Source organism: Pygocentrus nattereri, chromosome 20 (assembly GCF_015220715.1).
Source record: "Pygocentrus nattereri isolate fPygNat1 chromosome 20, fPygNat1.pri, whole genome shotgun sequence".
Taxonomy (NCBI): domain Eukaryota; kingdom Metazoa; phylum Chordata; class Actinopteri; order Characiformes; family Serrasalmidae; genus Pygocentrus; species Pygocentrus nattereri.
The window spans coordinates 20,449,503-20,471,542 of record NC_051230.1 but is presented as its reverse complement, the minus strand read 5'-3'; the positions used below and the strand labels follow the sequence as shown (position 1 = coordinate 20,471,542).

The 22,040-nt window shown below is 39.0% G+C and overlaps 1 protein-coding gene across 1 annotated transcript in view; it reads right to left on the bottom strand.

The window, feature by feature from the left end:
* Window positions 1-22,040, bottom strand: part of fras1 (Fraser extracellular matrix complex subunit 1) — a 203,055-nt gene that overhangs the window by 143,249 nt on the left and 37,766 nt on the right. Inside the window, exons 3-4 of the mRNA XM_017705134.2 lie at window positions 1,674-1,781; window positions 963-1,055 (exon numbers count right to left, since the gene is read on the bottom strand). Of these exons, the coding sequence (XP_017560623.2) occupies window positions 963-1,055; window positions 1,674-1,781 (201 nt within the window). The remainder of the gene's footprint in view (window positions 1-962; window positions 1,056-1,673; window positions 1,782-22,040) is intronic.

The window sequence follows — 22,040 nt, the reverse complement described above, 5'->3', positions numbered from 1 at the left end:
ATGTATGTTATAATCAAGATATCAGGGGAGTTTTAATGATATTTATTTCCTTTAAACAAAATTTGCTATCAGGGTTAATCAAAACTTTTGAAGCTTTGAAGCTAACAAGTAAAGGGAAGCCTAGAAATACCAGCACTGATAGATATCCACTTATATATATGCCTGTTCAGCCTACAGCAGTTTAGCTTCACCTATTCATGCTGAAGTTATAAGGAGTGTTTCCACACAGGCTGCTTTTTGAATGAGTTACAATATAGGACAATTAGAATAATGTAAAATGTAGGACAGGGGCCTTTTAAAATATATCAAAAGCTTATACCTCCAAAACGGCAACTTTACTGGAGGAGGGAAAACCCTTCATCACTTTTAATGTGCATAAATATATTGACATTTCATTCCAAGTAATTTTGAGTCATTTCTGTTGGTCCATTCATGATGTGCACACAATGTAAAGGGCAGCTGATGTTTTCAAAGAAAGCAAGAAAATACATTTCAAAACTACACTAATATTTAAAAAAAATATATTATCTCCTAAAAAATGTGAGCTTCCACTTCAGCATATAGGATATGACATAACTTATGATTCAGGAGAAATAAACAGTTGGTTAAAAGCTCTTTAATTTAAACAACTGCTCTGCGTTGTTCAAAAGTTCACATGAACATGGAGCAAGTTAATTACGGAATTAGGCCCCTCAGCCAACACAGCCGGCTTCCCTAAGCAAATGGCACTCGAGCTGGAAGCTACACTAACAGAATCTTAAACAGGGCACCAAGTGGCTTGTTAGGAGGACGACTTCAACAAACAAGAGTTTCACTGTGTCAGGGAAGAGCGGGACACCAACAATAACACAACTGTGCATTAACTAAAGCATCAACCACTCAGCACTCCACGAGAAGTGGCAGGATCTGCCAGGAGGCAAGACTGGGGCCTTGTGGGCCTTGTCCGCAGGAGTGTCACTTACCCCATAAACTGCCCCCCGGTACTGGCAGGAGCCGGCCGACTGTGGGAAACACTCTGGACAGCACTTGTTAGGAGGGATTCTCAGGCGCTCGCCCTGGGAACATATCCAAACAGCCAAGTTAGCATGCTAGCATTAGCCTTAATAGAATTGCTAATTGACAAAATGAGATATTGATGAATAAGCAAAAGCAGACCATCAGTCAGATAGTCTAATAGCTTTCAAGTTTATAGAAGAATAATAAAAGATAATAAAGGCTTGATAATGCAGGGTTGGGCCTATGCTTCGGTGAGCACAATGTCTTGAGTTTTATTGCAGTTTAAATGGAAGCCATTGGAAAAGTTGCCAGAAGAATTGATTGTTGACTCTGTAAAGTTTAACTAGATTGCGTAGTTGCAGGAAAGAACAAAACAGGAGCTAAAATTTATTGTTCTCATTTTAGCAAAAAGTAGCGTGAATATAATAAACCTGCAGCCCATCTATTAGAATGACAATGAGAATATACAGCCTCCTGCATCCATTTATCTTTCCAGTTATTCATCCATACATACTGCCGTCAGGCTGATCCAGCCATCCGTTTATTCATCTTCCAGATCCCTATCCGTCCATCCATCTGCTCATTCAGCCATCAATCAATTGATCTGCTCATCCTTCCGTCCATTAATCTATCCAGCAATTTACTTTTAGAATTCAGTCTAGGAGCATCAGTCTTACCCTTTGAAAGTCACATTGAGGATTCTGGCAACGTGTAGCTTTGCAGATGACAACATCGCCGTGGCAGGTGCAGTCTTGACAGGTTTCTGGCTTCCAAGACGTATTGTTCTGTAACCAGTCAAAAACACGGAAAATCATGAAAAAAACCCTTTGACTTGTCACACATCTAAACATATGCAGCCTTCGCAGTTTATGAAACTTATGATCAACTGCCAATGTGGCTGCACAATAATGGGAACATTACAATCCCAATTATTTTGTTTGCAACTTTGAATTCGCAATTATTCAGAAACAAGATTTAAAAGTTTTGTTGCACCAAATCATCTTTGTTTTTCTTTTTGTATGGCTGGCACGATAAGACGTTACAAGAAAACGTGAAAATCTACACAAATGAGGCACAGAACTGGACAGCTTTTAGGAAAAACACACACACACACACACACACACACACACACACACACACACACATATATATATATATATATATATATATATATATATATATGAACAAACACATTCATTCTAATACAGAGAAATACACTTCCCAATTTTCCCAATGCTTGTTTCTTTTGTAATTGTGCTTACACTTTTTGATAGAAGGCACATTCAGATAAAGAATCAACCCACTTTGTTGGGGTTCATGTCTCCTTCCACCACCTGAGAATCTGTCAGGCTGCCATAACTATACGATGTAATTATAAGAGAATAGCTTCTCATTAATGTAGCAGATCTCAGTTTTGTCTCCCAATACATATAACCTTGGTGAGACTGGAATATCATTACCAAGCCAGTTTCCAAGAGAGTTTGGAAAGGCAAGATCAATTTACATCCCGATAGTGTATGAATAGATGTACCAGCTTCTTGTTTCCCTTCCATCATATAATCACATAACACTCCCATTCTGTACAGTTTTACTGGGGTGAAATGTTATGTATGTCAAATCTGTATTGAGCTAATTTGCCTCTTCGTTGCCCTAAGTGTCTCTCAATGTCAGTCAAAACTCTCCCCATGTGTCACCATCAATAACACATGCAAGGTCCTTTGGCCACACCAAGTTTTCTCAGCTCAACTTACATAAATCACAGATGCCTGAATCATTGTCCCTAAAACATTGCCTTCATACTACACCATCTTAAATCAACTGAAAGTACTGTGTGCTTGCCTCGACATTCTTACAAATGGAGGCCCTATTACAGTTAGTGCAAATACTTCTTTTCTCATTTAGGTATCAGACACTCTGTTGAGCCCTTATATTGTGCAGATCTGAGAGACATGCAATTGTACTGTTTCAGGCAACTAATGAAGACACAAACAGTGTCGTATGTACAGTTGTGCACATATGTTTTGGTGATGTGTTGATTTTAATGCACAACTACTGTTTATTTGCTGATTCTAACATTTGGGAAAAGAAACTTTTAAAAAAACACCAACAATGTGTTAATTTTGTCAAAGACACAGAAACTGCAATAAAATTAGCTAAAATATGCCATATTTCATTTTCCTGTACAGGACTTATTTCCACTTAGAAAATCAACAAAACATGTCTGTTCAAACGTTTGCATATGACAGTAATCCAACATTGTAACGGTACAGAACATTAGTAGATAAGACCGAGAGATGTTACCATTGCGTCCCTTAGCCAAAGCTGATCTGATAATCAGACAGGCTAAAAAAGGAGGTGTCCCCTTGGGGCATTTTAAACCTTTTCATAATACAGAACTCTGCTCAGACAAAGAGCTAGTGGAGCTATTGGATATATAGGCCTGTAGAACAGTTATGGTACGCAATATGGTGACAAAAAGAACACTGCCTGCGGCATAACTATCATTTTATGGGCTGTGGTGCAAAAAAGTAATAGAAATGAAAATGACCTTGAACATGCACACTTGTCAACTCACTACATCTCAACAAGCATGGGGCTCTAATGTAGACAAATGATCTAAACTAACAACATAAGGACTCCATTTTAAGCTCTAGGCTGACTTGCCTATAGTTCAGTCAATATATGAAGTGGGCTTTTTGAAATTACGTGCAATTTGTTTTTGTCTGACTACACCTTTAAACCATCATCTATTAACAATACAGTTGCAGGAGGTTGGGAAGTGCTCATCATGCATTATGTCAGGCCAAGTTTCCTACTTTCTAAGTATGTTTTTGGTATGCAGAGTAGAAAGCAGCTTATGTTGACTGAAAGGCTGCTCCTATGAGTGTTCCTAAGCCTAAATTTTAGGCTGAAGAGCTGTATTCACAGCACCTTCCTTCAGTGACCTGTTTCAGCATGACAGCTAATGTATGAATGCCATAGAGAAGCCTGCTTGAACCTGAGAAAATAAAAATGTCATGTTTCTGGTCAGAAACCTACGTATGGTATAGTAGTTCCTGCTATACATATCACACACAGTCCACACAGAGATTACTTCGGAAACAATAATATGGCTAAAGCTTGCTATTTCAAACTTATAGGCTACCATTACTGCAGCCTTATTATTCTAATTATGCCATTAGCCTAAGCTATATTAATATTTGTGGGTTTTTTTTCTATTCAACAACTAAATCATTTATACCCATGTTCATATTTCATGAGGGAAAATATTTCAAGCACTGATTTTGTCTTTAGTAAGCCTGACCAGGCTGCTGACCATGAGCTACAACTGAATGTTTTTAAGACAGATAACATACAGCATATGGACAAAATTAAAACCTGTACATCACATCTACAGGACATTTTATCACATCTTATTCAAATTCATAGGCATTAATGTGGAGTAGGTCCCTTCTTTGTAACTATAACAGCTTCCATTCTTCTGGGAAGCTTTCTACAACATTTTGGAGAGTGTCTGTGGGAATTTGTGCCCATTCATCCAGAAGAGCATTTGTGAGGTCAGACACTGTTGTTGGATGAGAGGACCTGGCTTGTGATCTCTGTTCTAGTTCATCCCAGAGGTGTTCAAAGGGGCTGAGGAACAGGACTCTGTGCAGGCCAGTCAAGCTCTTCCACGCCAAACTCACCCAACCAAGCCTTTATGGACCTTGCTTTGTGCACTTGAGCTCAGACATGCTGGAAAAGAAAGGAGCCTTCTCCAAACTGCTCACACAAAGTTCTACAACTGTCCAAAATGTCTTGGAGCGCTTAGTCCCTTCACTGATACTAAGTGGCCTAGGCTAACTGCAGAAAAACAACCCCGTAGCATTATCCCTCCTCTCCCGAACTTTATACTTGGTACAACACAGTCAGGCAGGTAATGTTTTCTTGGCATTCGCCAAACCCAGAGTCGTCTGTCAGACTGCAAGACAGCCAGACAGAGAAGCCTCCAGTCTGTGCATTTTTATCTTAGGCTTATATTTAGCTGTTCGGACATGGAAACTCATTTTGTGAAGATAACATGCAGATCTTTTGCTTATGTTGCTTCCAGAGGCAATCTGGATCTCTGTAGTGGCTGATTCAACAGAGAATAAGCAGTGCATGCATCAGTACTCACTGACCCTGCTCTGTGAATTTGCATGGTATACTTCTTTGTGGCTAAGCTCTTGTTGCTCCTAGACGCTTCCATTTCATAATAATAGCAATTGACGTTGATGGGGAAGATCTAGAAGGACAGACATTTCACAAACTGACGTGGTGAAAGTGGCAGTACAACCCATTGCACTGCCAGCGTTTGTCTATCAAGACTGCAAGGCTTAATTTTACCCACCTGTTAGCAAAGAGTGTGGCTGAAACACCTAAACTCAATAATTAGGAGGGGTGCCCCAGTTATTTATTTTTTGGTGTACATGCAGTGTATCTGAGCTGATATAGGACAAGGACTACCCATTTGAAGAAAAAAAGACTGTGAGACAAATATAATTTATACAGTGTTATACAGTGTTCTGTTGTATTTCATAATAAGAAGGATATGAAAATATTGCATAATGAAAGAACAATGTATTGACTTTTCTCAAGAAGGCAAAAAGTCATACTAGCAGTAATACACAAATTCTGCAACATCAACATTAGAAGGTGTAAGTCAATCACAAAAGCAAGCAAGGAAATGAAAATGGAAAGTCAGTGTTATCCTTGCACTTTCATCTCCATCCATTTGAACGGTCTTCTAATAGCAAAGAAAAATATGTATGACAAAAGAGTCTACAAGGTTTTTCATATTTGTGCTTAAAACCTGTTTTGTGATGCCCCGAAATCATTTGCTTCAAACATGTACATCGTTTCCATGCAAAGAAGATATTTCATCAACATGTGTTCACTTTTTGCTGTAACTATATTGAGATATGCAATGTATTTCCTTAATAATGTAGTGGACAATCCAGTAAATTCACTGTTTTTGTAGTCTTCTTTGAAAGTTAGCAATAATGAGACCAACACATATAAGCTTAAATAAAAACAAGAAAACAGTTGAATGTCTGGGCTGCTTGGAGTTGCATAATAATTGAGATTTATGTGAAAGACTCTGTATTCACTTACTGATCAGAAATCCCTTCTGCTTGAATTTCAATTCACATATCACTGACAGCTATCCTGGGAAGCCATCCCGACATTCTGAGCGGGTGATGACAGCCCAAACGTTTCGGCACGGCACCTGAAGTGCCTCTTGGCACAGATGTCTTAATGGGAGCAGCTTTGAATGACTGGCTGTGCTACCTCATATTACAGCCAATATGTTAGCAGACTGTCCAGAGAGGTAGTATGGAGCCCCATGGTTTAGAAATAATCCAGGCTGTGGCAGAAACAGAATTTAAAACTTGAAATATCCGTCTGAACCTGAGGAGACACAACCATGTATGCCCCAAACATTGTAGGATCCTAACACTCCACCTCCTACCCTTTATGACCTGCATTTACCAAGATATTAGCCTGCATCCATTCCTAACTTCTTCATTCTTGCTCCTGACTTTTATTATGGATAATATTTCATTAAGAATTTTAAACGGGCATGCTGTTGTCACTTATGTTGTTGCAGTGAGGTCTCCAAAGATCCACAAGGATAGCAGGTTTACAGTCAGGCTTAGAGAGAATTCTGTCAGATTATAGTTGGATTCCTACAGAATCTTGTCAGACTACGGTCAGGTTTAATCAGTATTTTGTCAGATTATAATCAGATTATGGACGAGTGTTGTCAGACTATAGTCAGGTACAATTCTGTCGGGCTGCACTTGGGTTCAGGCAGCATTTTTGACAGATTACAGTCAGATTCAGACAAAATTTTGTTGTGCTACAATCATGTTTGGATATAATTATTCAGGCAGCAGTTAAAGGTTCGGACAGGATCTTGTCAGATTACAGTCAGTTTCAGAGAGAATTCTGTCAGATTACAGTTGGGCTCGGACAGAATTGGGTTAGTCTGCAGTTAAGTTCAGATAGAACTCTGTCACGGTACCACTTCAATTGGACCAAAATGTCTAGGCCGACTAAAGCTCTAGCAGGAACGTATAGGAACACAATCTAGGCCACACAACCTCACTAACTGAAAGACTGAGATAGAGTAAAAGTAAGCACTATCCCAATAATGAATCCTGCACTACCATTAAGTTTCAGATTGCTTTTTGAACAGAGAGAAGTGTACGTGCAGCAGTAGCTTCAGCAGCGAACTACAGCTGTTGAAAACCACTGCTGATAGACACTTGTTTGCTTTTCATCACAACTACAGAGGAGAACAGCTGCAGAATTAAAACAAAAATCAGCTCTTGAGGTTGGCTTTAGCAGAGAAGCCTTCGCCTGATAACACCCTGCACACGCCTAATCTTAATTAAAATATAAGGCACTATCAGAGCCAAAACCCCTGTCATTTCTTCAGATTTCATAAATAGTAATCTAAGTGAGCAGATCAAGGCCTTAAAGAATAAGTTTGCATCAACATGCTGAATCCGTCTCCATCGTCTTGTCGTCAACACCTTGCACGCATGTTTCCTGACATTGATTTTCTGTTGCAGTGCTAGCTTACATAAATGAGAAGCCACCCTAGTGAATGAATTTTTAATAGCTGGTTTCTGTTATGACAGAGTCTGCACTGTGCTTATCTAGCAGTCTCTGCTAGACCGTTCTTTGAGCACACCACACACACAGGAGCCACACACTAATGGAATTTTGCTCAGCTGAAACAATGTAATGCAATGAGTGATACTGTGTGTGAGTCTGAGAGAGATATAATTATTACGCTACATATGACCACCAGACCTGGTCTCGGAGGTCTGGGACCAATATGAACACCAATTTATTCATGGCCAATTCCACCCACCACCCCCTATTACAATGCTACCATACAAGGAGAGTGAATTGCGCTAACATAATGTCATAGAACAGCTCAAGCAGCTTGAAGAAGAATGCTAACGGGCAAATCTGTTATGTCAGCTAAGGGTCACCTGTGTTGGCTTACAGGTCAAAATAATGACATTTTCCATTTTTTTTTCATTTTTTTCTCACTATTTTCTAGTATTTTCTCAATTATATCACTTTAGCCAACACATGCCATCTAATGCAGCTTAGACCTACTTTTTATTTTTAGTTTATATGCTTTTTTTAAACTTCAAATCAAGTGTTTTTAAGGAGCAATTTGCAAGATTTTTAGTTGAAAAACATTCCAAAATGAACTAAAATTATTAACTGGATGTGAATAAGCAACAGTACTGATGTTATGTCAAAGACGTTTGAGTTGCAATCCTATCTACTGATGTTAGCATGCAACTAGCTACCCCAGCACAAGCTGTCTCATAATAACAATTTATACCTCAAGAGGTGATAATGAGTAACTGTAGCTTCGAGTCTGCCATCAGCTCAACATGAGTGAATGTGAAGTGACACGTCCACTCCTGGCAAGAAACCATGCTTGGCAGCAAAGAAAAGAAGCAAAACAAAACTTAACACTGGAATTGCTTTTCACTGCTTTTCATTGCTTTTCAATGCTTTTCAAATTACACTCGATTTATAACTTCATGAGTATACTGTCACACACAATACATCATCACTATGGGCCAAAAATCTTTTATCTCTAAAACTGATAATGTCACAAGATAAAAAATTCCTAAAAATCCAATGTAAGTTAATATAAAACATGTATTCCAAGCAATTCTGGAGCATGTATATTAGTCCTTTCATCAGGAATCTTTCACACAATGTAAAAGGCAGCTGGTATTTTCAAATTACTGTCAAAAAATGGAAAAAACAACAAAAATGCAGATGAGAGGTTTTGTTCCGGCAGCGATGATACGTGGGCTGAAGGCGTTTGAACTGCACTACTTCGGAGTTCCCCTCATTAATTCACACATTCTCAACCCCCATTTTGAGACCACAGCACTCACACATTCAGGAGGAGCTAAAAGAAGCAAGTCACTAAACATAAACATTAACCGCGCTCATGCAGCCGGGCTGCTTTTAGAAGTGCCTGTTCAGGTGACCCCTCTGACCCCTACTGAGGAACCATAGCTCAAGTGACAGAGTCAGTGTGGCTGCTGTGGGGCTGTCAAAACCCACTTTAGCATTTGTTGCTGGCACATCAGGTACTTTTCAGTCAGTACCACACCAGGTGTTTTTGTTGAAGAGCCGCTGCAGCATTCCCAAGCACATTAGTGCTGAAAATGAAAATGATTCAATATGATAGTGCACAGGAGATAGAAACCAAAAGTCTGCCAGCAGGATGCAATGAGGCAGATACCAATTAGAAAACTCCTCTGCATTTGGACAAAACACTAGTTTTGTGATTATATGGAGACATACTGTGATTGCAGTACACCTTGCAATGCATTAAGATGGATTAGTGAATCCACATGGTTAAAGATCATTAACCAAAGTAATTTACTTTTGCAGAAGTATGTAAATACCTCATTTCACCAAAACAAAACACCGAAACACAGCACATGGTAGAAAGTATTGTGATTGGCTGGAGGTCTCATTTGCCTAGCGGTATTATAAATGCCAATAAAGACTGTGCACCCACAACTCTGCATGTTTGTGCCATACACTGGCATAATTTTCCCTACATTAACCTTCTTATCAAACTTCTAAGACCTAGTAAAGCTATAGGTCCCTTAGCTAGCAAATATAGAAGATGCTAAAAAAACAGATGAGGGGCAAATGGTGTCAAGTGACTATATGACATGTGTGTCATCACTGTTATAAAACAACCTGGCCTCTCAGAAACAGTAACTTTAAAGGAGCATCAAAAAAAATTTTAACCTTAATGTAACAGAATTTTATCCCAAGTCATTTTAAACATTTTCTATATTGGTCCACTCATCATTAAATAAACAGACAATGAAAAGTGATGCTGATCTTCTTCTTCTTCTTCTTCTTCTTCTTTTGGCTGCTCCCTTTAGGGGTTGCCTCAGCGGATCATCTGCCTCCATCTTGCCCTATCCACTGCCTCCTCTACTTTTACACCAACCATCTCCATGTCCACCTTCACTACATCCACTTCACTACTTCTCTAAGGTCTACCTCTTCTCCTTCTACCTGGCAGCTCCATCTCCAACATTCTTTGACCAATATATCCACTATTCCTCCTCAACACATGTCCAAACCATCTCAACCTGGTCTCTCTGGCTTTATCGCCAAACTGCTCTACCTTCACTGTCCCTCTGATCTGCTCAAAAGATTTCTAATCTTGTCCAGCCTTGTCACTCCCAATGAAAATCTCAGCATCTGAAAAGTGTTGCTGATATTTCTCAAAAAATATGAAAATCAAACAAAAAAAAATTTAAAATGCTGCAAACATTTTTATCTTGAAATTCTTTGCTTTACTTAATTACAGGGGTTGACAATTACATTACGTTACAGGGTTTTGTTAATTTTCTAAGCAAAAATATGTAAACACAGACTCTACAGAGAACAGCATTGCAGTTGCTAACAAACACTAAATTTCAATGGTCACCTGAATAGACCAAATTGTTTCTGCAAAACTTCTCTCAACCTCCTCAAATTGCATCCAGGGTTTCAACAAGACTTGCCGAAGTGGTTTAGAGCACAATATGAATAACTCCTGACTATAAAATGAACTAAACACCTCTGCTACAGGCAGCAATTTCAGACAACACCATTCTCTGTATTTATAAACTGGACACAGGTCAAGCAGGTTGAGATCAATTTTGAGGATGTGTTTTTGCAGAGATGATTTAGGTTATTTGGGTGACTACTGAGTTCTAGTGTTTGCTAGTAACAATAGGCTTGCAACTCCCATTGTAAACACGCCTCAGCCAATTTACTACACCTGGGGTAAAACATGAGGAAAGTTGTGTAAATTAGATTTTTTGCCAAATCAATCATTGCTCGTGTCATTTTTCAATGTGACATGAGTCAATGTGCCATAACTTTCGCACAGGCACCATATTACATTTTTTTCCCAATATGTTAAAATCAGCTAATAAACAGTAATTGTACATTATTTGTGCAGAACATGTCATTTGACCAGGATAACCAAAATTTTGCATTATATTGTGTGGCTTGTTTCAGTCATAAACTGGGTATGCTCTGACTGCAGCCTGGCACAGCTAAAATCAAAGCACCAGAGGAGCGTATAAACAGTGAGAGGTAGCTCTACGCTCTCTGCTTTCAGTCTAACTGACATGTTTAATCTAATAGAGCCTTGTATAGGCCCAATAGGTAAGCTGTGATATATATATATATATATATATATATATATATATATATATGTCTGATAAATCAGTTCAGCAGGGGAAGTGACATCTTTGGTGGGCCTCTAAGGTAAAGTTCAGATCCACACCATTTGCCACAGACAAACAGCTTAGTCACTGTCTATGGAGAATCCTCCAATATATCTTCCATTGCTGTAGTGTTATTAGGGCAGTTTCAAATGCTTCAGAGCTGCAGCATTATACTCTGCGTGCACTCAGAGCCTATATTACTTTAAGCACACAGTAAAACACTAAAGTAGTGTCTTAGATGGCCGACACTTTCTTTTTCCCATTTTAAAGTCTGATTAGTTAAACTCTGGAGGGTCAGTCGCCGAGCCAGCAGAAGGTAATTGAACTGAAATTGAGTTGACCTTGATTTATGCCGTAACAAGACTGCCAAAACCTGAACTGTTCCACTGGCTAATTCGATTACGAAGCGCACTACATCGTGTCCCCAGCCAATTTGGCTCACTAAAGCAGTGGATCATGGTTCAGGTCTTTCATTACATATACATAGTGGTCAGTAACACACTGGACTTGAAAGTTGAGGTTCTATAGTACATTAGATTTGAAATGAATTAATAACTTAATGTGCATTCTGTCAGCTTTATTTTCAGGGCATATGGATTATTGTACCAAGTATTCAGGCCTTGCTCCAGCACCCTCCACAACCCAGAAGGAGAAGCAGCTTGGAATATGTGTGTGTGTGTGTGTGTGTGTGTGTGTGTGTGTGTGTGTGTGTGTGTGTGTGTGTGTGTGTATTCAGGCCTTGGATATTTCAAATGATTGTCATGCTTTATTTAAACTAAAGGCATTAATTTAGATAGCAATAAGCTAAATACATGTAAAATAATCATTTATATGGTACTGTGTATTAGGAGGTGTCTGTCCCACACTCCTAAAACCCTAATGCCTAAATATTAACAAGTGAAAATACTACTTAAAATTTAGTGACAGTGAAAGATTTAGACATAGCATAAGCTTAATTTTTAAATAAAAAACATTTTAAAAAACACTGCCCCACGTTGTCATGTCACTACCAAAACACAGTTGTAGTATGTAGGCGGAGCCTTGTTTATCCACGCCCCTGCATTTTAGAGCAGGAAGCGAGACTGCATCCCTGTCCCTCACGGCCACAAGGTGACTAAAAGTCTGAAAATCAGCGGGTAACATTATGAAGTCACTACCATACACATATTTTCAGAAATTAAGTAAACTGTTAATTAATTATTTAATTAATACTATAATGTTATGTGTAAACTGTGTTTGTTAAGTCATGTACTGGCTAGCGGTTTTGAAAATTGTCACTACCACAACACTTACTACTAAAACATTTGTTAAAGTTCCAGAGGAGTTCTTATTGTATAGGTCGTAACAAAATGGAATGTTCAATTATTTGTTTATATACGATTAATGAATGTACAGGGCCGTTCAAAGCAAATTGATTTTAGTATAAAGTCTCAGACAGTAAAAGTCTGAAATCTGTTTCCAGTTGACTTTGGACTACTTTGATAGAATTCAAATCAGGTAAGTAATCAGATAATTGGTGTGAAAGTGATCAGGCTATTCTCTGGATCAAATGACAATAATACAAAACACCACAGTATCACAGGGGGAAAATTCACAGTGTGCAAATGTTGGGCTTACACAAGAGAGCTAACACAATGTTTAGACCTGAAATACTAGGAGTCAAAGTCAACTGCATGGTACAATTTTAAGAAGCAAGAATGTGACGGTGAACTTAGCAACTGAAAGCAACCGGGTGAATCCCTGAAGAGTCAGGGCTCCAAAATAACCTTTTTCCCCCCAGAACCATCCCAAAACATATTGTCAGCCATGCCAAAGTGAAAAATGACCTTTAAAAATATGAAATAGTTTTCTACCACTGTGTACTACCACCACACACACACACACACACACACACACACACACACACACACACACACACACACACACACACACACACACACACACACATCTATGGTCCATAACTTTAAATATCTAATCAAATCAGAACCTTATTGCAATGGGCATCAGAAAATTTGTTGTCATTTATGGTTGCCTTTAGAATAAGAACAGAGCAAGAATAAATCCATATATTTGTGTCCTAAAACATAATTGAGGTCTGAAATGGTTAAATGCTTGGGCTGTTCATAGTTGTCTCTATTTAAATGGCCTTCTTAACACATAAGGAGTCACCATGCTTTAGTGAAGCTTGCTTAAGACAACAGCTGCACCGGACCAGCTCTGCTGTATCAGTGTGGGCTTTAACACATTCAAATGTATTCAGTTCTTGCACTTTAATTGCTTCCTCTACAACTTCTTTGCAACGCCAGCCTAGCATGATTATATGCTAATTTCTTGCAAGGCAAGCGGTGAAGCTAAGAGGCCCAAGGAAGCCAGAACATCGAAAGCTATTTGACAGCCTCAAATGGTCACATCTTATTTTGGGGGTATATTAAAATAGTATAAAAGACCATAATGCCTGTGTTTTGGGTCCAGGCGAGGGGTAGGGTTTGTGTCCATGAGGTTCTGCAGGTTTCTCATCAAGGAGCAAACACAGCAATCACTATCCTCAACACAGGTGACTAAAGAATGACTTATCTGTCCCAGATTTGGATGTGGATTTCTTTTCCAAAGCACATGTTCATCCACATACCTCAACTTGGGTGTGATACTGGCAAGTCCAATAGGCTTTAAAAAGGAGTCTGCTAAGACATCAGTTAGGAGTATACAAGCTCTGACTTTTCAAAGACTAACTCTTTATGGCAGTTCAATCCACAGCCATCTGCAATTGGTAGCCCAGGAGAGCATAACTGGCCTTTTTTGGAGGGTACATTGTCAGAAAAAAGGTACTAAATTAGGCTACATCTCAGGAACTTTTAGTCAGGGAACATAATTGTATCAGTTATACAATATACACAGTTAGATATATACACAAATGCACTGATATGAATGCAAAATGGAATCTTTTTGCAGCTTAATTTCCATACATATGGAGTGTACAGAATGGGGAGTGAATGGTTCATTTACATACTACATTCAACTCTTTTACCTCAAAAAAATGTGATTTTAAAAATACGATTTTAATATTTGAACTTCAGATCAATTCTTACACTCCTAATATTTATACTGCACCCCAATTAAATGGCAAAATAGCTCCCTTCAAGGTAACTTTTCCCAGCTCCCATACTTCTGTCCAAATGTTGGGGAAATGGGTTATAATTTCCACAGGAGACTTCCCTTGTAAATGACTTGGAAGCTCACCAGACCACTTTAACTTTAATTATAGACTAAATGTCAGATATAGAAGCAAAGCAATGCTGTTGCCAGGCTTTTAAATTAATCTCCTCGCATCTCTATAGCTGCACAGAATCAGAATCAATTGCATTCACAATATACATTAACATGTATTATGTGTTTGTCTTGGGCTGCATTTATAATATTGTGCTTTGAGTCTCTTGATCTGGAAAAAGCAGAAAGTGATGCAGGTTTGCTTAGTGTTCTCACTGAAATATTTAATATCAAACCAAAAACAAGAGTCGTGTAAGTAAAAGGTAAGGCAGATTTTAAGATGTATAATAACGGCAATAATCTAAGAATTAGAACTGACAATGACAAAACAGCACAGTGCATTAGATATACTACTGGCAAGCTAACAATAGCAGAGCGTGCCAGAATTCTGTCTAGCCAGTCTGATTAATAAGAGAAACTGCCAGAGGAAAAAAAGATTTGCAATCTACTGCACTGCAGTCATTTTTGAGGTAAAAACCTCTGAGCTGTGTGGCCTGTGTTAATGGGAAGGTGAAGAAGGACAGGAGACCAAGAGGCTGAAGAACAGGAGGATGAGAAGACATACAGTACGTTTTAGAAGAAGAAAAACTAGTTGTTGCAGTCTGAAATCAGTACATCCTACTGACTGAGGGAGAAGCTTGCAATATCAGACCAACTCTAATGCAGAAAAAGATGAAAACACACCAGAATTTGACCTCCTTTACAAAACATCATAAGCACAGCAAGGTGATTAAAAACATAGCGCACATCAAAATGCTATGCTTTTGATGGTGTACACAGTAAAACGATGACTTCGCTTAAAATAAGTAAGTAAGAGATCAACTTGAAATGATAAATTACCAAAATGGAAAACACTGATTATTGTGAACTTACCATTAGTAGTTCAATGGACTCAAATGGCCACCACTTTACTTTTCATTCATCATATTATATTATTTCTCAAATAAATTATTTGTTTTATCAAAAGATGACTTTTACAGATTATAACATATATTCTAAGTTTTGATGATGTCACTGTGCATCAGCAAGTGGGGAAAATATTAACCAATAGTATCAGAGACCCACTGATACCATGTTTCAGTCAAAAATTCCACCTTCTTTAGTTTTGCTTTAGTTTTTGAGTTCAATCTATGGCTGTTAAATGATTCAATTTTCTCAAAATTGAACCTAAAGCTTAATCAGAATTTACTTTCACTAATTCTATAACATTGTTTTCATCATGTGACTGCAAGGACCACATGAACCGGTCATGAAAATCAAGCAATTTCCATGCAGTTCTTACAGTTTCTCATTTTTGTCACTGACATGAGTATATACAGTGGGTTGCAAAAGTATTCATACCCCTTGAACTTTTCCATATTTTGTCACATTACAACCACAAACATAAATATATTTCACTGGAATTTAATGTGAAAGACCAACACAAAGTGGTATACAATTGTGAAGTGGAAAGAAAATTATACATGAATCAAAACATTTTTTACAAATAAAAAACTAATAAGTGCGACGTGCAAAAGTATTCAGCCCCCCTGAGTCAATACTTTGTGGAGCCACCTTTTGCTGCAATTACAGCTGCAAGTCTTTTAGGGTATGTCTCCACCAGCTTTGCACATCTAGTGACTGAAATTCTTGCCCATTCCTCCTTGCAAAACAGCTCAAGCTCAGTCAGATTGGATGGAGAGCGTTTGTGAACAGCAGTTTTGAGATCTTGCCACAAATTCTCAATTGGGTTTAGGTCTGGACTCTGACTGGGCCATTCTAACACATGAATATTCTTTTTTTTAAACCACTCCATTGTAGCTCTGGCTTTATGTTTAGGGTCGTTGTCCTGCTGGAAGGTGAACCTCCGCCCCAGTCTCAAATCTTTTGCTGACTCCAACAGGTTTTCTTCCAAGATTGCCCTGTATTTGGCTCCATCCATCTTCCCATCAACTTTGACCAACTTCCCGGTCCCTGCTGAAGAGAAGCACCCCCAGAGCATGATGCTGCCACCACCATATTTGACAGTGGGGATGATGTTTTCAGAGTGATGTGCAGTGTTATTTCTCCGCCACGCATAGCGTTTTGCATTGTGGCCAAAAAGTTCTATTTTGGTCTCGTCTGACCAAAGCACCTTCTTCCACATGTTTGCTGTGTCCTCAACATGGCTTCTGGCAAACTGCAAACGGGACTTCTTATGGTTTTCTTTTAACAATGGCTTTCTCCTTGCCACTCTTCCATAAAGACCACATTTGTGTAGTGCACGACTAATTGTTGTCCTGTGGACAGTTTCCCCCACCTGAGCTGTGGCTCTCTGCATTTCATCCAGAGTCACCATGGGCCTCTTGGCTGCCTCTCTGATCAGTGATCTCCTTGTTCGGCCTGTAAGTTTAGGTGGACGGCCTTGTCTTGGCAGGTTTACTGTGGTGCCATACTCTTTCCATTTCCGGATGATGGATTGAACAGTGCTCCGTGAGATGTTCAAAGCTTGGGAAATCTTTTTATAACCTAAGCCTGCTTTAAACTTCTCCAAAACCATATTCCTAACCTGTCTGGTGTGTTCTTTGGACTTCATGATGCTGTTTGCTCCCCAATATTCTCTTAACCAACATCTGAGGCCGTCACGGAGCAGCTGTATTTGTACTGAGATTAGATTACACACAGGTGGACCCTTTTGAGTCATTAGCAGTCATCAGGCAACTTCTGAATGCAATTGGTTGCACTCAGGGAAAAGGGGGCTGAATACTTTTGCACGTCGCACTTATTAGTTTTTTATTTGTAAAAAATGTTTTGATTCATGTATAATTTTCTTTCCACTTCACAATTGTATACCACTTTGTGTTGGTCTTTCACATTAAATTCCAGTGAAATATATTTATGTTTGTGGTTGTAATGTGACAAAATATGGAAAAGTTCAAGGGGTATGAATACTTTTGCAACCCACTGTATATACAGACAGTCAATTGTTCCAACTAATTTACCATGTTAACCTTGAGAAGCCTAGCTTAAATCCACAGAATCCACAAAAAACAAGGATTATGTTATGTTCTATTTGAGATGAGGCATTATGAACTTGTGAGAATAATACTTAAAGTTGTGTGAGTTGAAAGATTTAGATTTATCATGAGTTACATTTTTAAATAACTTTGCTGATGCTTTCACGTCACTACTGAACCACATGGGTTTACTCTACTTTTAGATAGTGGAGCCCTATTTTAGTCACACCCCTACATTTTGAGCAAGAAGTGCCCCTCAAGGTCACATGGTGAGCAGTTAGATCCCATTGTTTTAAAGCAGTTGCATCCCAAAGTCTGAAAATCAGTCTGTGGCATTGAGAATTGCCACAGCAGAAACACATATTTTCTGTAATTACGAGATTATTCTGTATTTTAACGAAAGCATATTATAATGTTGTGTGTTTTGGTAGTGTTATTATCTTGGAATCAAGATGCATAAGTTGTTGTTTTATAATCACATTATGGCAAAATGAATTAAAATCAAATTCATTCATGAGTTTCTGTGAGAATCCCACCTGTATTTCAAATGTAAAATATATTGTAGCTACAATACTGCACTCTTCAATATGACTATAAATGGCTGGTGATGTTTCAGCAGCTGCGCCAGAAATTTCCAGAACTTTTAGAGACCCTGAATAGTTTATACTGAGCCATCTGATGCACTGTGCAAATAACTACAGAGAACATGTGCACAAGGAACATCCAAATCAATTATTCATGCGCAAAAACGTAAGAAAAGCAGAAAGGGAGACTCCTCTACCTAGCTTTACCTTTCGCACTAAACTGGACCTTGGTCACCTGTGAATGCACAGTAGGAGGCTACCGGCTGTATGTGGACATGAGAAAGAGAATCGATAAATTATTCAAAACAAACGGCTTTGCTCGTGGCAGCACTGTGAAGTTCTCAGGGTGGGCAGTGCCAGCTGTCTCTCTGTACGACAATGTACAAGTGAACGCTGTAACTTTGAAGCCAGACTCGCCTTGAGCGAACAGTTGCCATTACTGAAGAATTCTTGCAATGTGGGGTTTGTTACTGTTTAATATCCACCTGCTTTATGGAAATTCATGCCTGTAGACTATTACAGCTCCAAGGTGAACTTAGAAATCTCTTTAAACAAGTTATTACTCATTATATTAATTTACCTTACAAATAAAAAATAAAAAATAAAATAAAAAAAGCCATTTGTTACTGTAAACTCCAAAACACTGCCTACTGAAGTGGTCCATGTTTAAAATGTGTCTCATATTTAATTTTTTCCCCTTTGATTAATTATAAAAAGGTGCTGCTACTCTGAGCCAATGTATGATGTTAGTGTGGTTTTATGTACCAAAAACAGTCAAAACTCACTTTTACATGAGCATTTTCCAACTTGTCTTCATCTCTTAGAATTAAACAGGTCGTTTTTTGTTATTGTGCCAACCGATATATGTAAATGACCTCTGTTCTGATTGGGTGCCATGAATTGTGACGCAAAAGCAGTCCTGGCTGAGATTTTCCTTAAATGGAGTGGAAAAACTGTGAAGTTTGGACTAAAATCCTCAGGCCTCAGACACACTGGACAAAAGAAACCTCAGCCACTCCTTCCAGACATCTAGAAGTGATACTCTGGCTTCCCAGCAGCCAGGAACAGCACAGCATTTGATGATTTCCCCCAAATCTTCCTTTACAGTAATTCTGCAGAGACTGTCTGCAGTAATAGTAAATGTGTCTGAAAATACAACATCAGTACTTCAAGAAATTTTACAATCCTATCTCTAAAAAAGTTTGGACGCTGTGCAAAATGTAAATAAAAAAAAGCAATAATGTGCAGATCGTTTAAACCCTACATCCTATCAAAAATAGTATAAAGAAAAACTATCAAACTGAGAAATTTTACTGCTTTTTGAAAAATAATGCTCTTTGATGAAGAGCAGTTAGAGAATGTAGGCCTGCATGTCCATACTGCTCATTGTAAACTAGATCAGTATGTGGTATGTGTGCTACTCTGTTTTCTATCACAGCTCAGCTCAGTAAATATAAACTGATGGCTTTTCAGCTTGGTTAGCTCATGTTCTGCATATCATAATAAATGCAACAAAAGCATTGAGAAAATGTTAAAGGAGAAAGACAGAAACAGCCACAATTACAAACACTTTCATCATGTGAACATCATCTGTTGCCACAGCATGGCTCTGACTGGACCAGACTAAGATGTTGCCGCAAGGTGGAAATCAGACCGTATGGATTACGTAGCCGCCCACTGCTTCAACAGCTTTAGGAGCCAGTGAGGACCTGATGCAGGATGCAGACTGTCTGCGAGACGGCTGTGGCGGGTAGGGGGTAACTCCAGGATGGCTGAGGTTTGGTAGTTTCTATGCTCAAACAAGCAAACGAGCTGAATCTAGGGATGTCCCAATGCAGTTTTTTGGCCCTGATCTGATCCAAATCTTTCCCTTACTAAGTCTGAAAAAACATTAATTTCACATGTGGAAAAGCACATAGTTTTCACACACTTCATGTGTTAAAATGTTAAAACTGTGGCGAGTGGAAAAGTCAATGTGGCGAAGGAGGAACAGTGGCAAAAGGCCCCTGTGGCTCTCTGAAGATGCTGCGGCTGGGCTGAGCCAGATGGACTTGCAAACTCTCCCCCTGCTCCCCTTGTACCTGTGAGATGCACCCTGGAGGGCAACTGTAGCCAGGTTGATAGTGTCCCTCCACAGATCAGTGCAGGGCAGGAGAGAGAGAGAGAGAGAGAGAGAGAGAGAGAGAGAGAGAGAGAGAGAGAGAGAGATAACAAGCTCGACATTTTACACTGAGAGCCCTTACTAAGAGGATTATACACATATGCTGGGGATTAAGAAGGGGCTTCAGGTCACCTATACAATTCACTCTTTCCATACTGAATGACCAGTGCAAAGAAATACTACTAGATGTGGTTTTCTAGATGCAAACGGCCTGAGTGTTGGATTATGTTACAATATATGAAGGGATGTCCACTGAAAAGTCTTTATAGTCCATGACTAGGCTTAATCCTCCTAGGCCTCTCAATTATTTAGCATTCATAGCTCATTTAAACAAATACGAATTCTGTGTAAAGTGCTCATTCAACATGCGCAACAACACCACATGTACATTCACAAATGTGTATTTTTTCTTAATATTGACATTATCTGGCAAATAAACAAACAAAAATGAGTCAGAAGTGTACTTGTTTTTAACTGTGCAGAACTGCTGGGTATTTTTTTTACAGTATTTCAACAGAGAGTCAAGAAAGTCTGATAAGTTTTGTTTCCAAAGGTTCAGTGGCCACCGTTAATGGTACCTAACATTTCTTCTTCCGTTACTTAGTAACAAAGAATCACTATGTACTTTGGTATACATTCAGCTGATGTAGCGATTTACAGTATTAGCACCACATCCACCTCTCTTAACTCAAGTGCTATGTCTGGATTCATAGCATTTCTGCTGCATCCAGAAAACAAACTTCAGTCATTTTCATTTCCATTCTAGATAAAGGAAATCGCATTATTCCTGCGTGAGAAGTCTGAAATGCTTTCTTTCAGTTCAGCATAAAATCACAGCAATTTAAATCTAATGCACTTGACAAGCAAGACAACATTCATAGATCAAAAAATTAGCAAATTATTCCTTTAAGCACTGATCAAGTTGCAGCTCCTCTCTTTCTGTAAAAGCTCTTCACCCACTCGCCATCTCTGTCTGGAGGTTTAGTATTAAAGTCAAATCACGTCTTTTTATGCACCCCCTACTGCAGTCAGATCACGTCTCCTCCACGCTTCAGAGTGTTGGGGTGGCAGTGTCTGAACAGGGACTGATCTGACAGTACAAGCATCAAGCCGTGTAATGCTGTTAATGGGGGAACATGCTTGCAGAGGCGGTGTCTAAGTGTGTGTGTGTGTGTGTGTGTGTGTGTGTGTGTGTGGCTTGACAGCTGTGCCCCCAGGAACTCTAGGAATCCAGGTACGTAATTACAACTGAACGTTTCCGGAGGCCTTTCTGATGCGAACCCTTGTAAATCAGGCCCTGCACATGAAGCAGCCATGATCTTCAGACGGATTCTAGTTGAAGTATCACAATCAGGAATAAGTAAGTGGGGCTGTCTTCTGAATGCATGTTGTGGCCTAGGTCATAGGGGGTAACTCCAGGATGGCTGAGGTTTGGTAGTTTCTATGCTCAAACAAGCAAACGAGCTGAATCTAGGGATGTCCCAATGCAGTTTTTTGGCCCCGATCTGATCCAAATCCTTCCCTTACTAAAAGTCTGAAAAAACATTCATTCCACATGTGGAAAAGCACATAGTTTTCACACACTTCATGTGTTAAAATGTTATCGCACGTGATAAAATGTGTGTTCACATGTGAAAAATGTCAACTAATATTGAATACTTCCTAATACCAAGCCCAATAACTGCTACCTAACACGTTTTTGGACTGATTTCATTCTTCACATTACAGCCAACCTGCT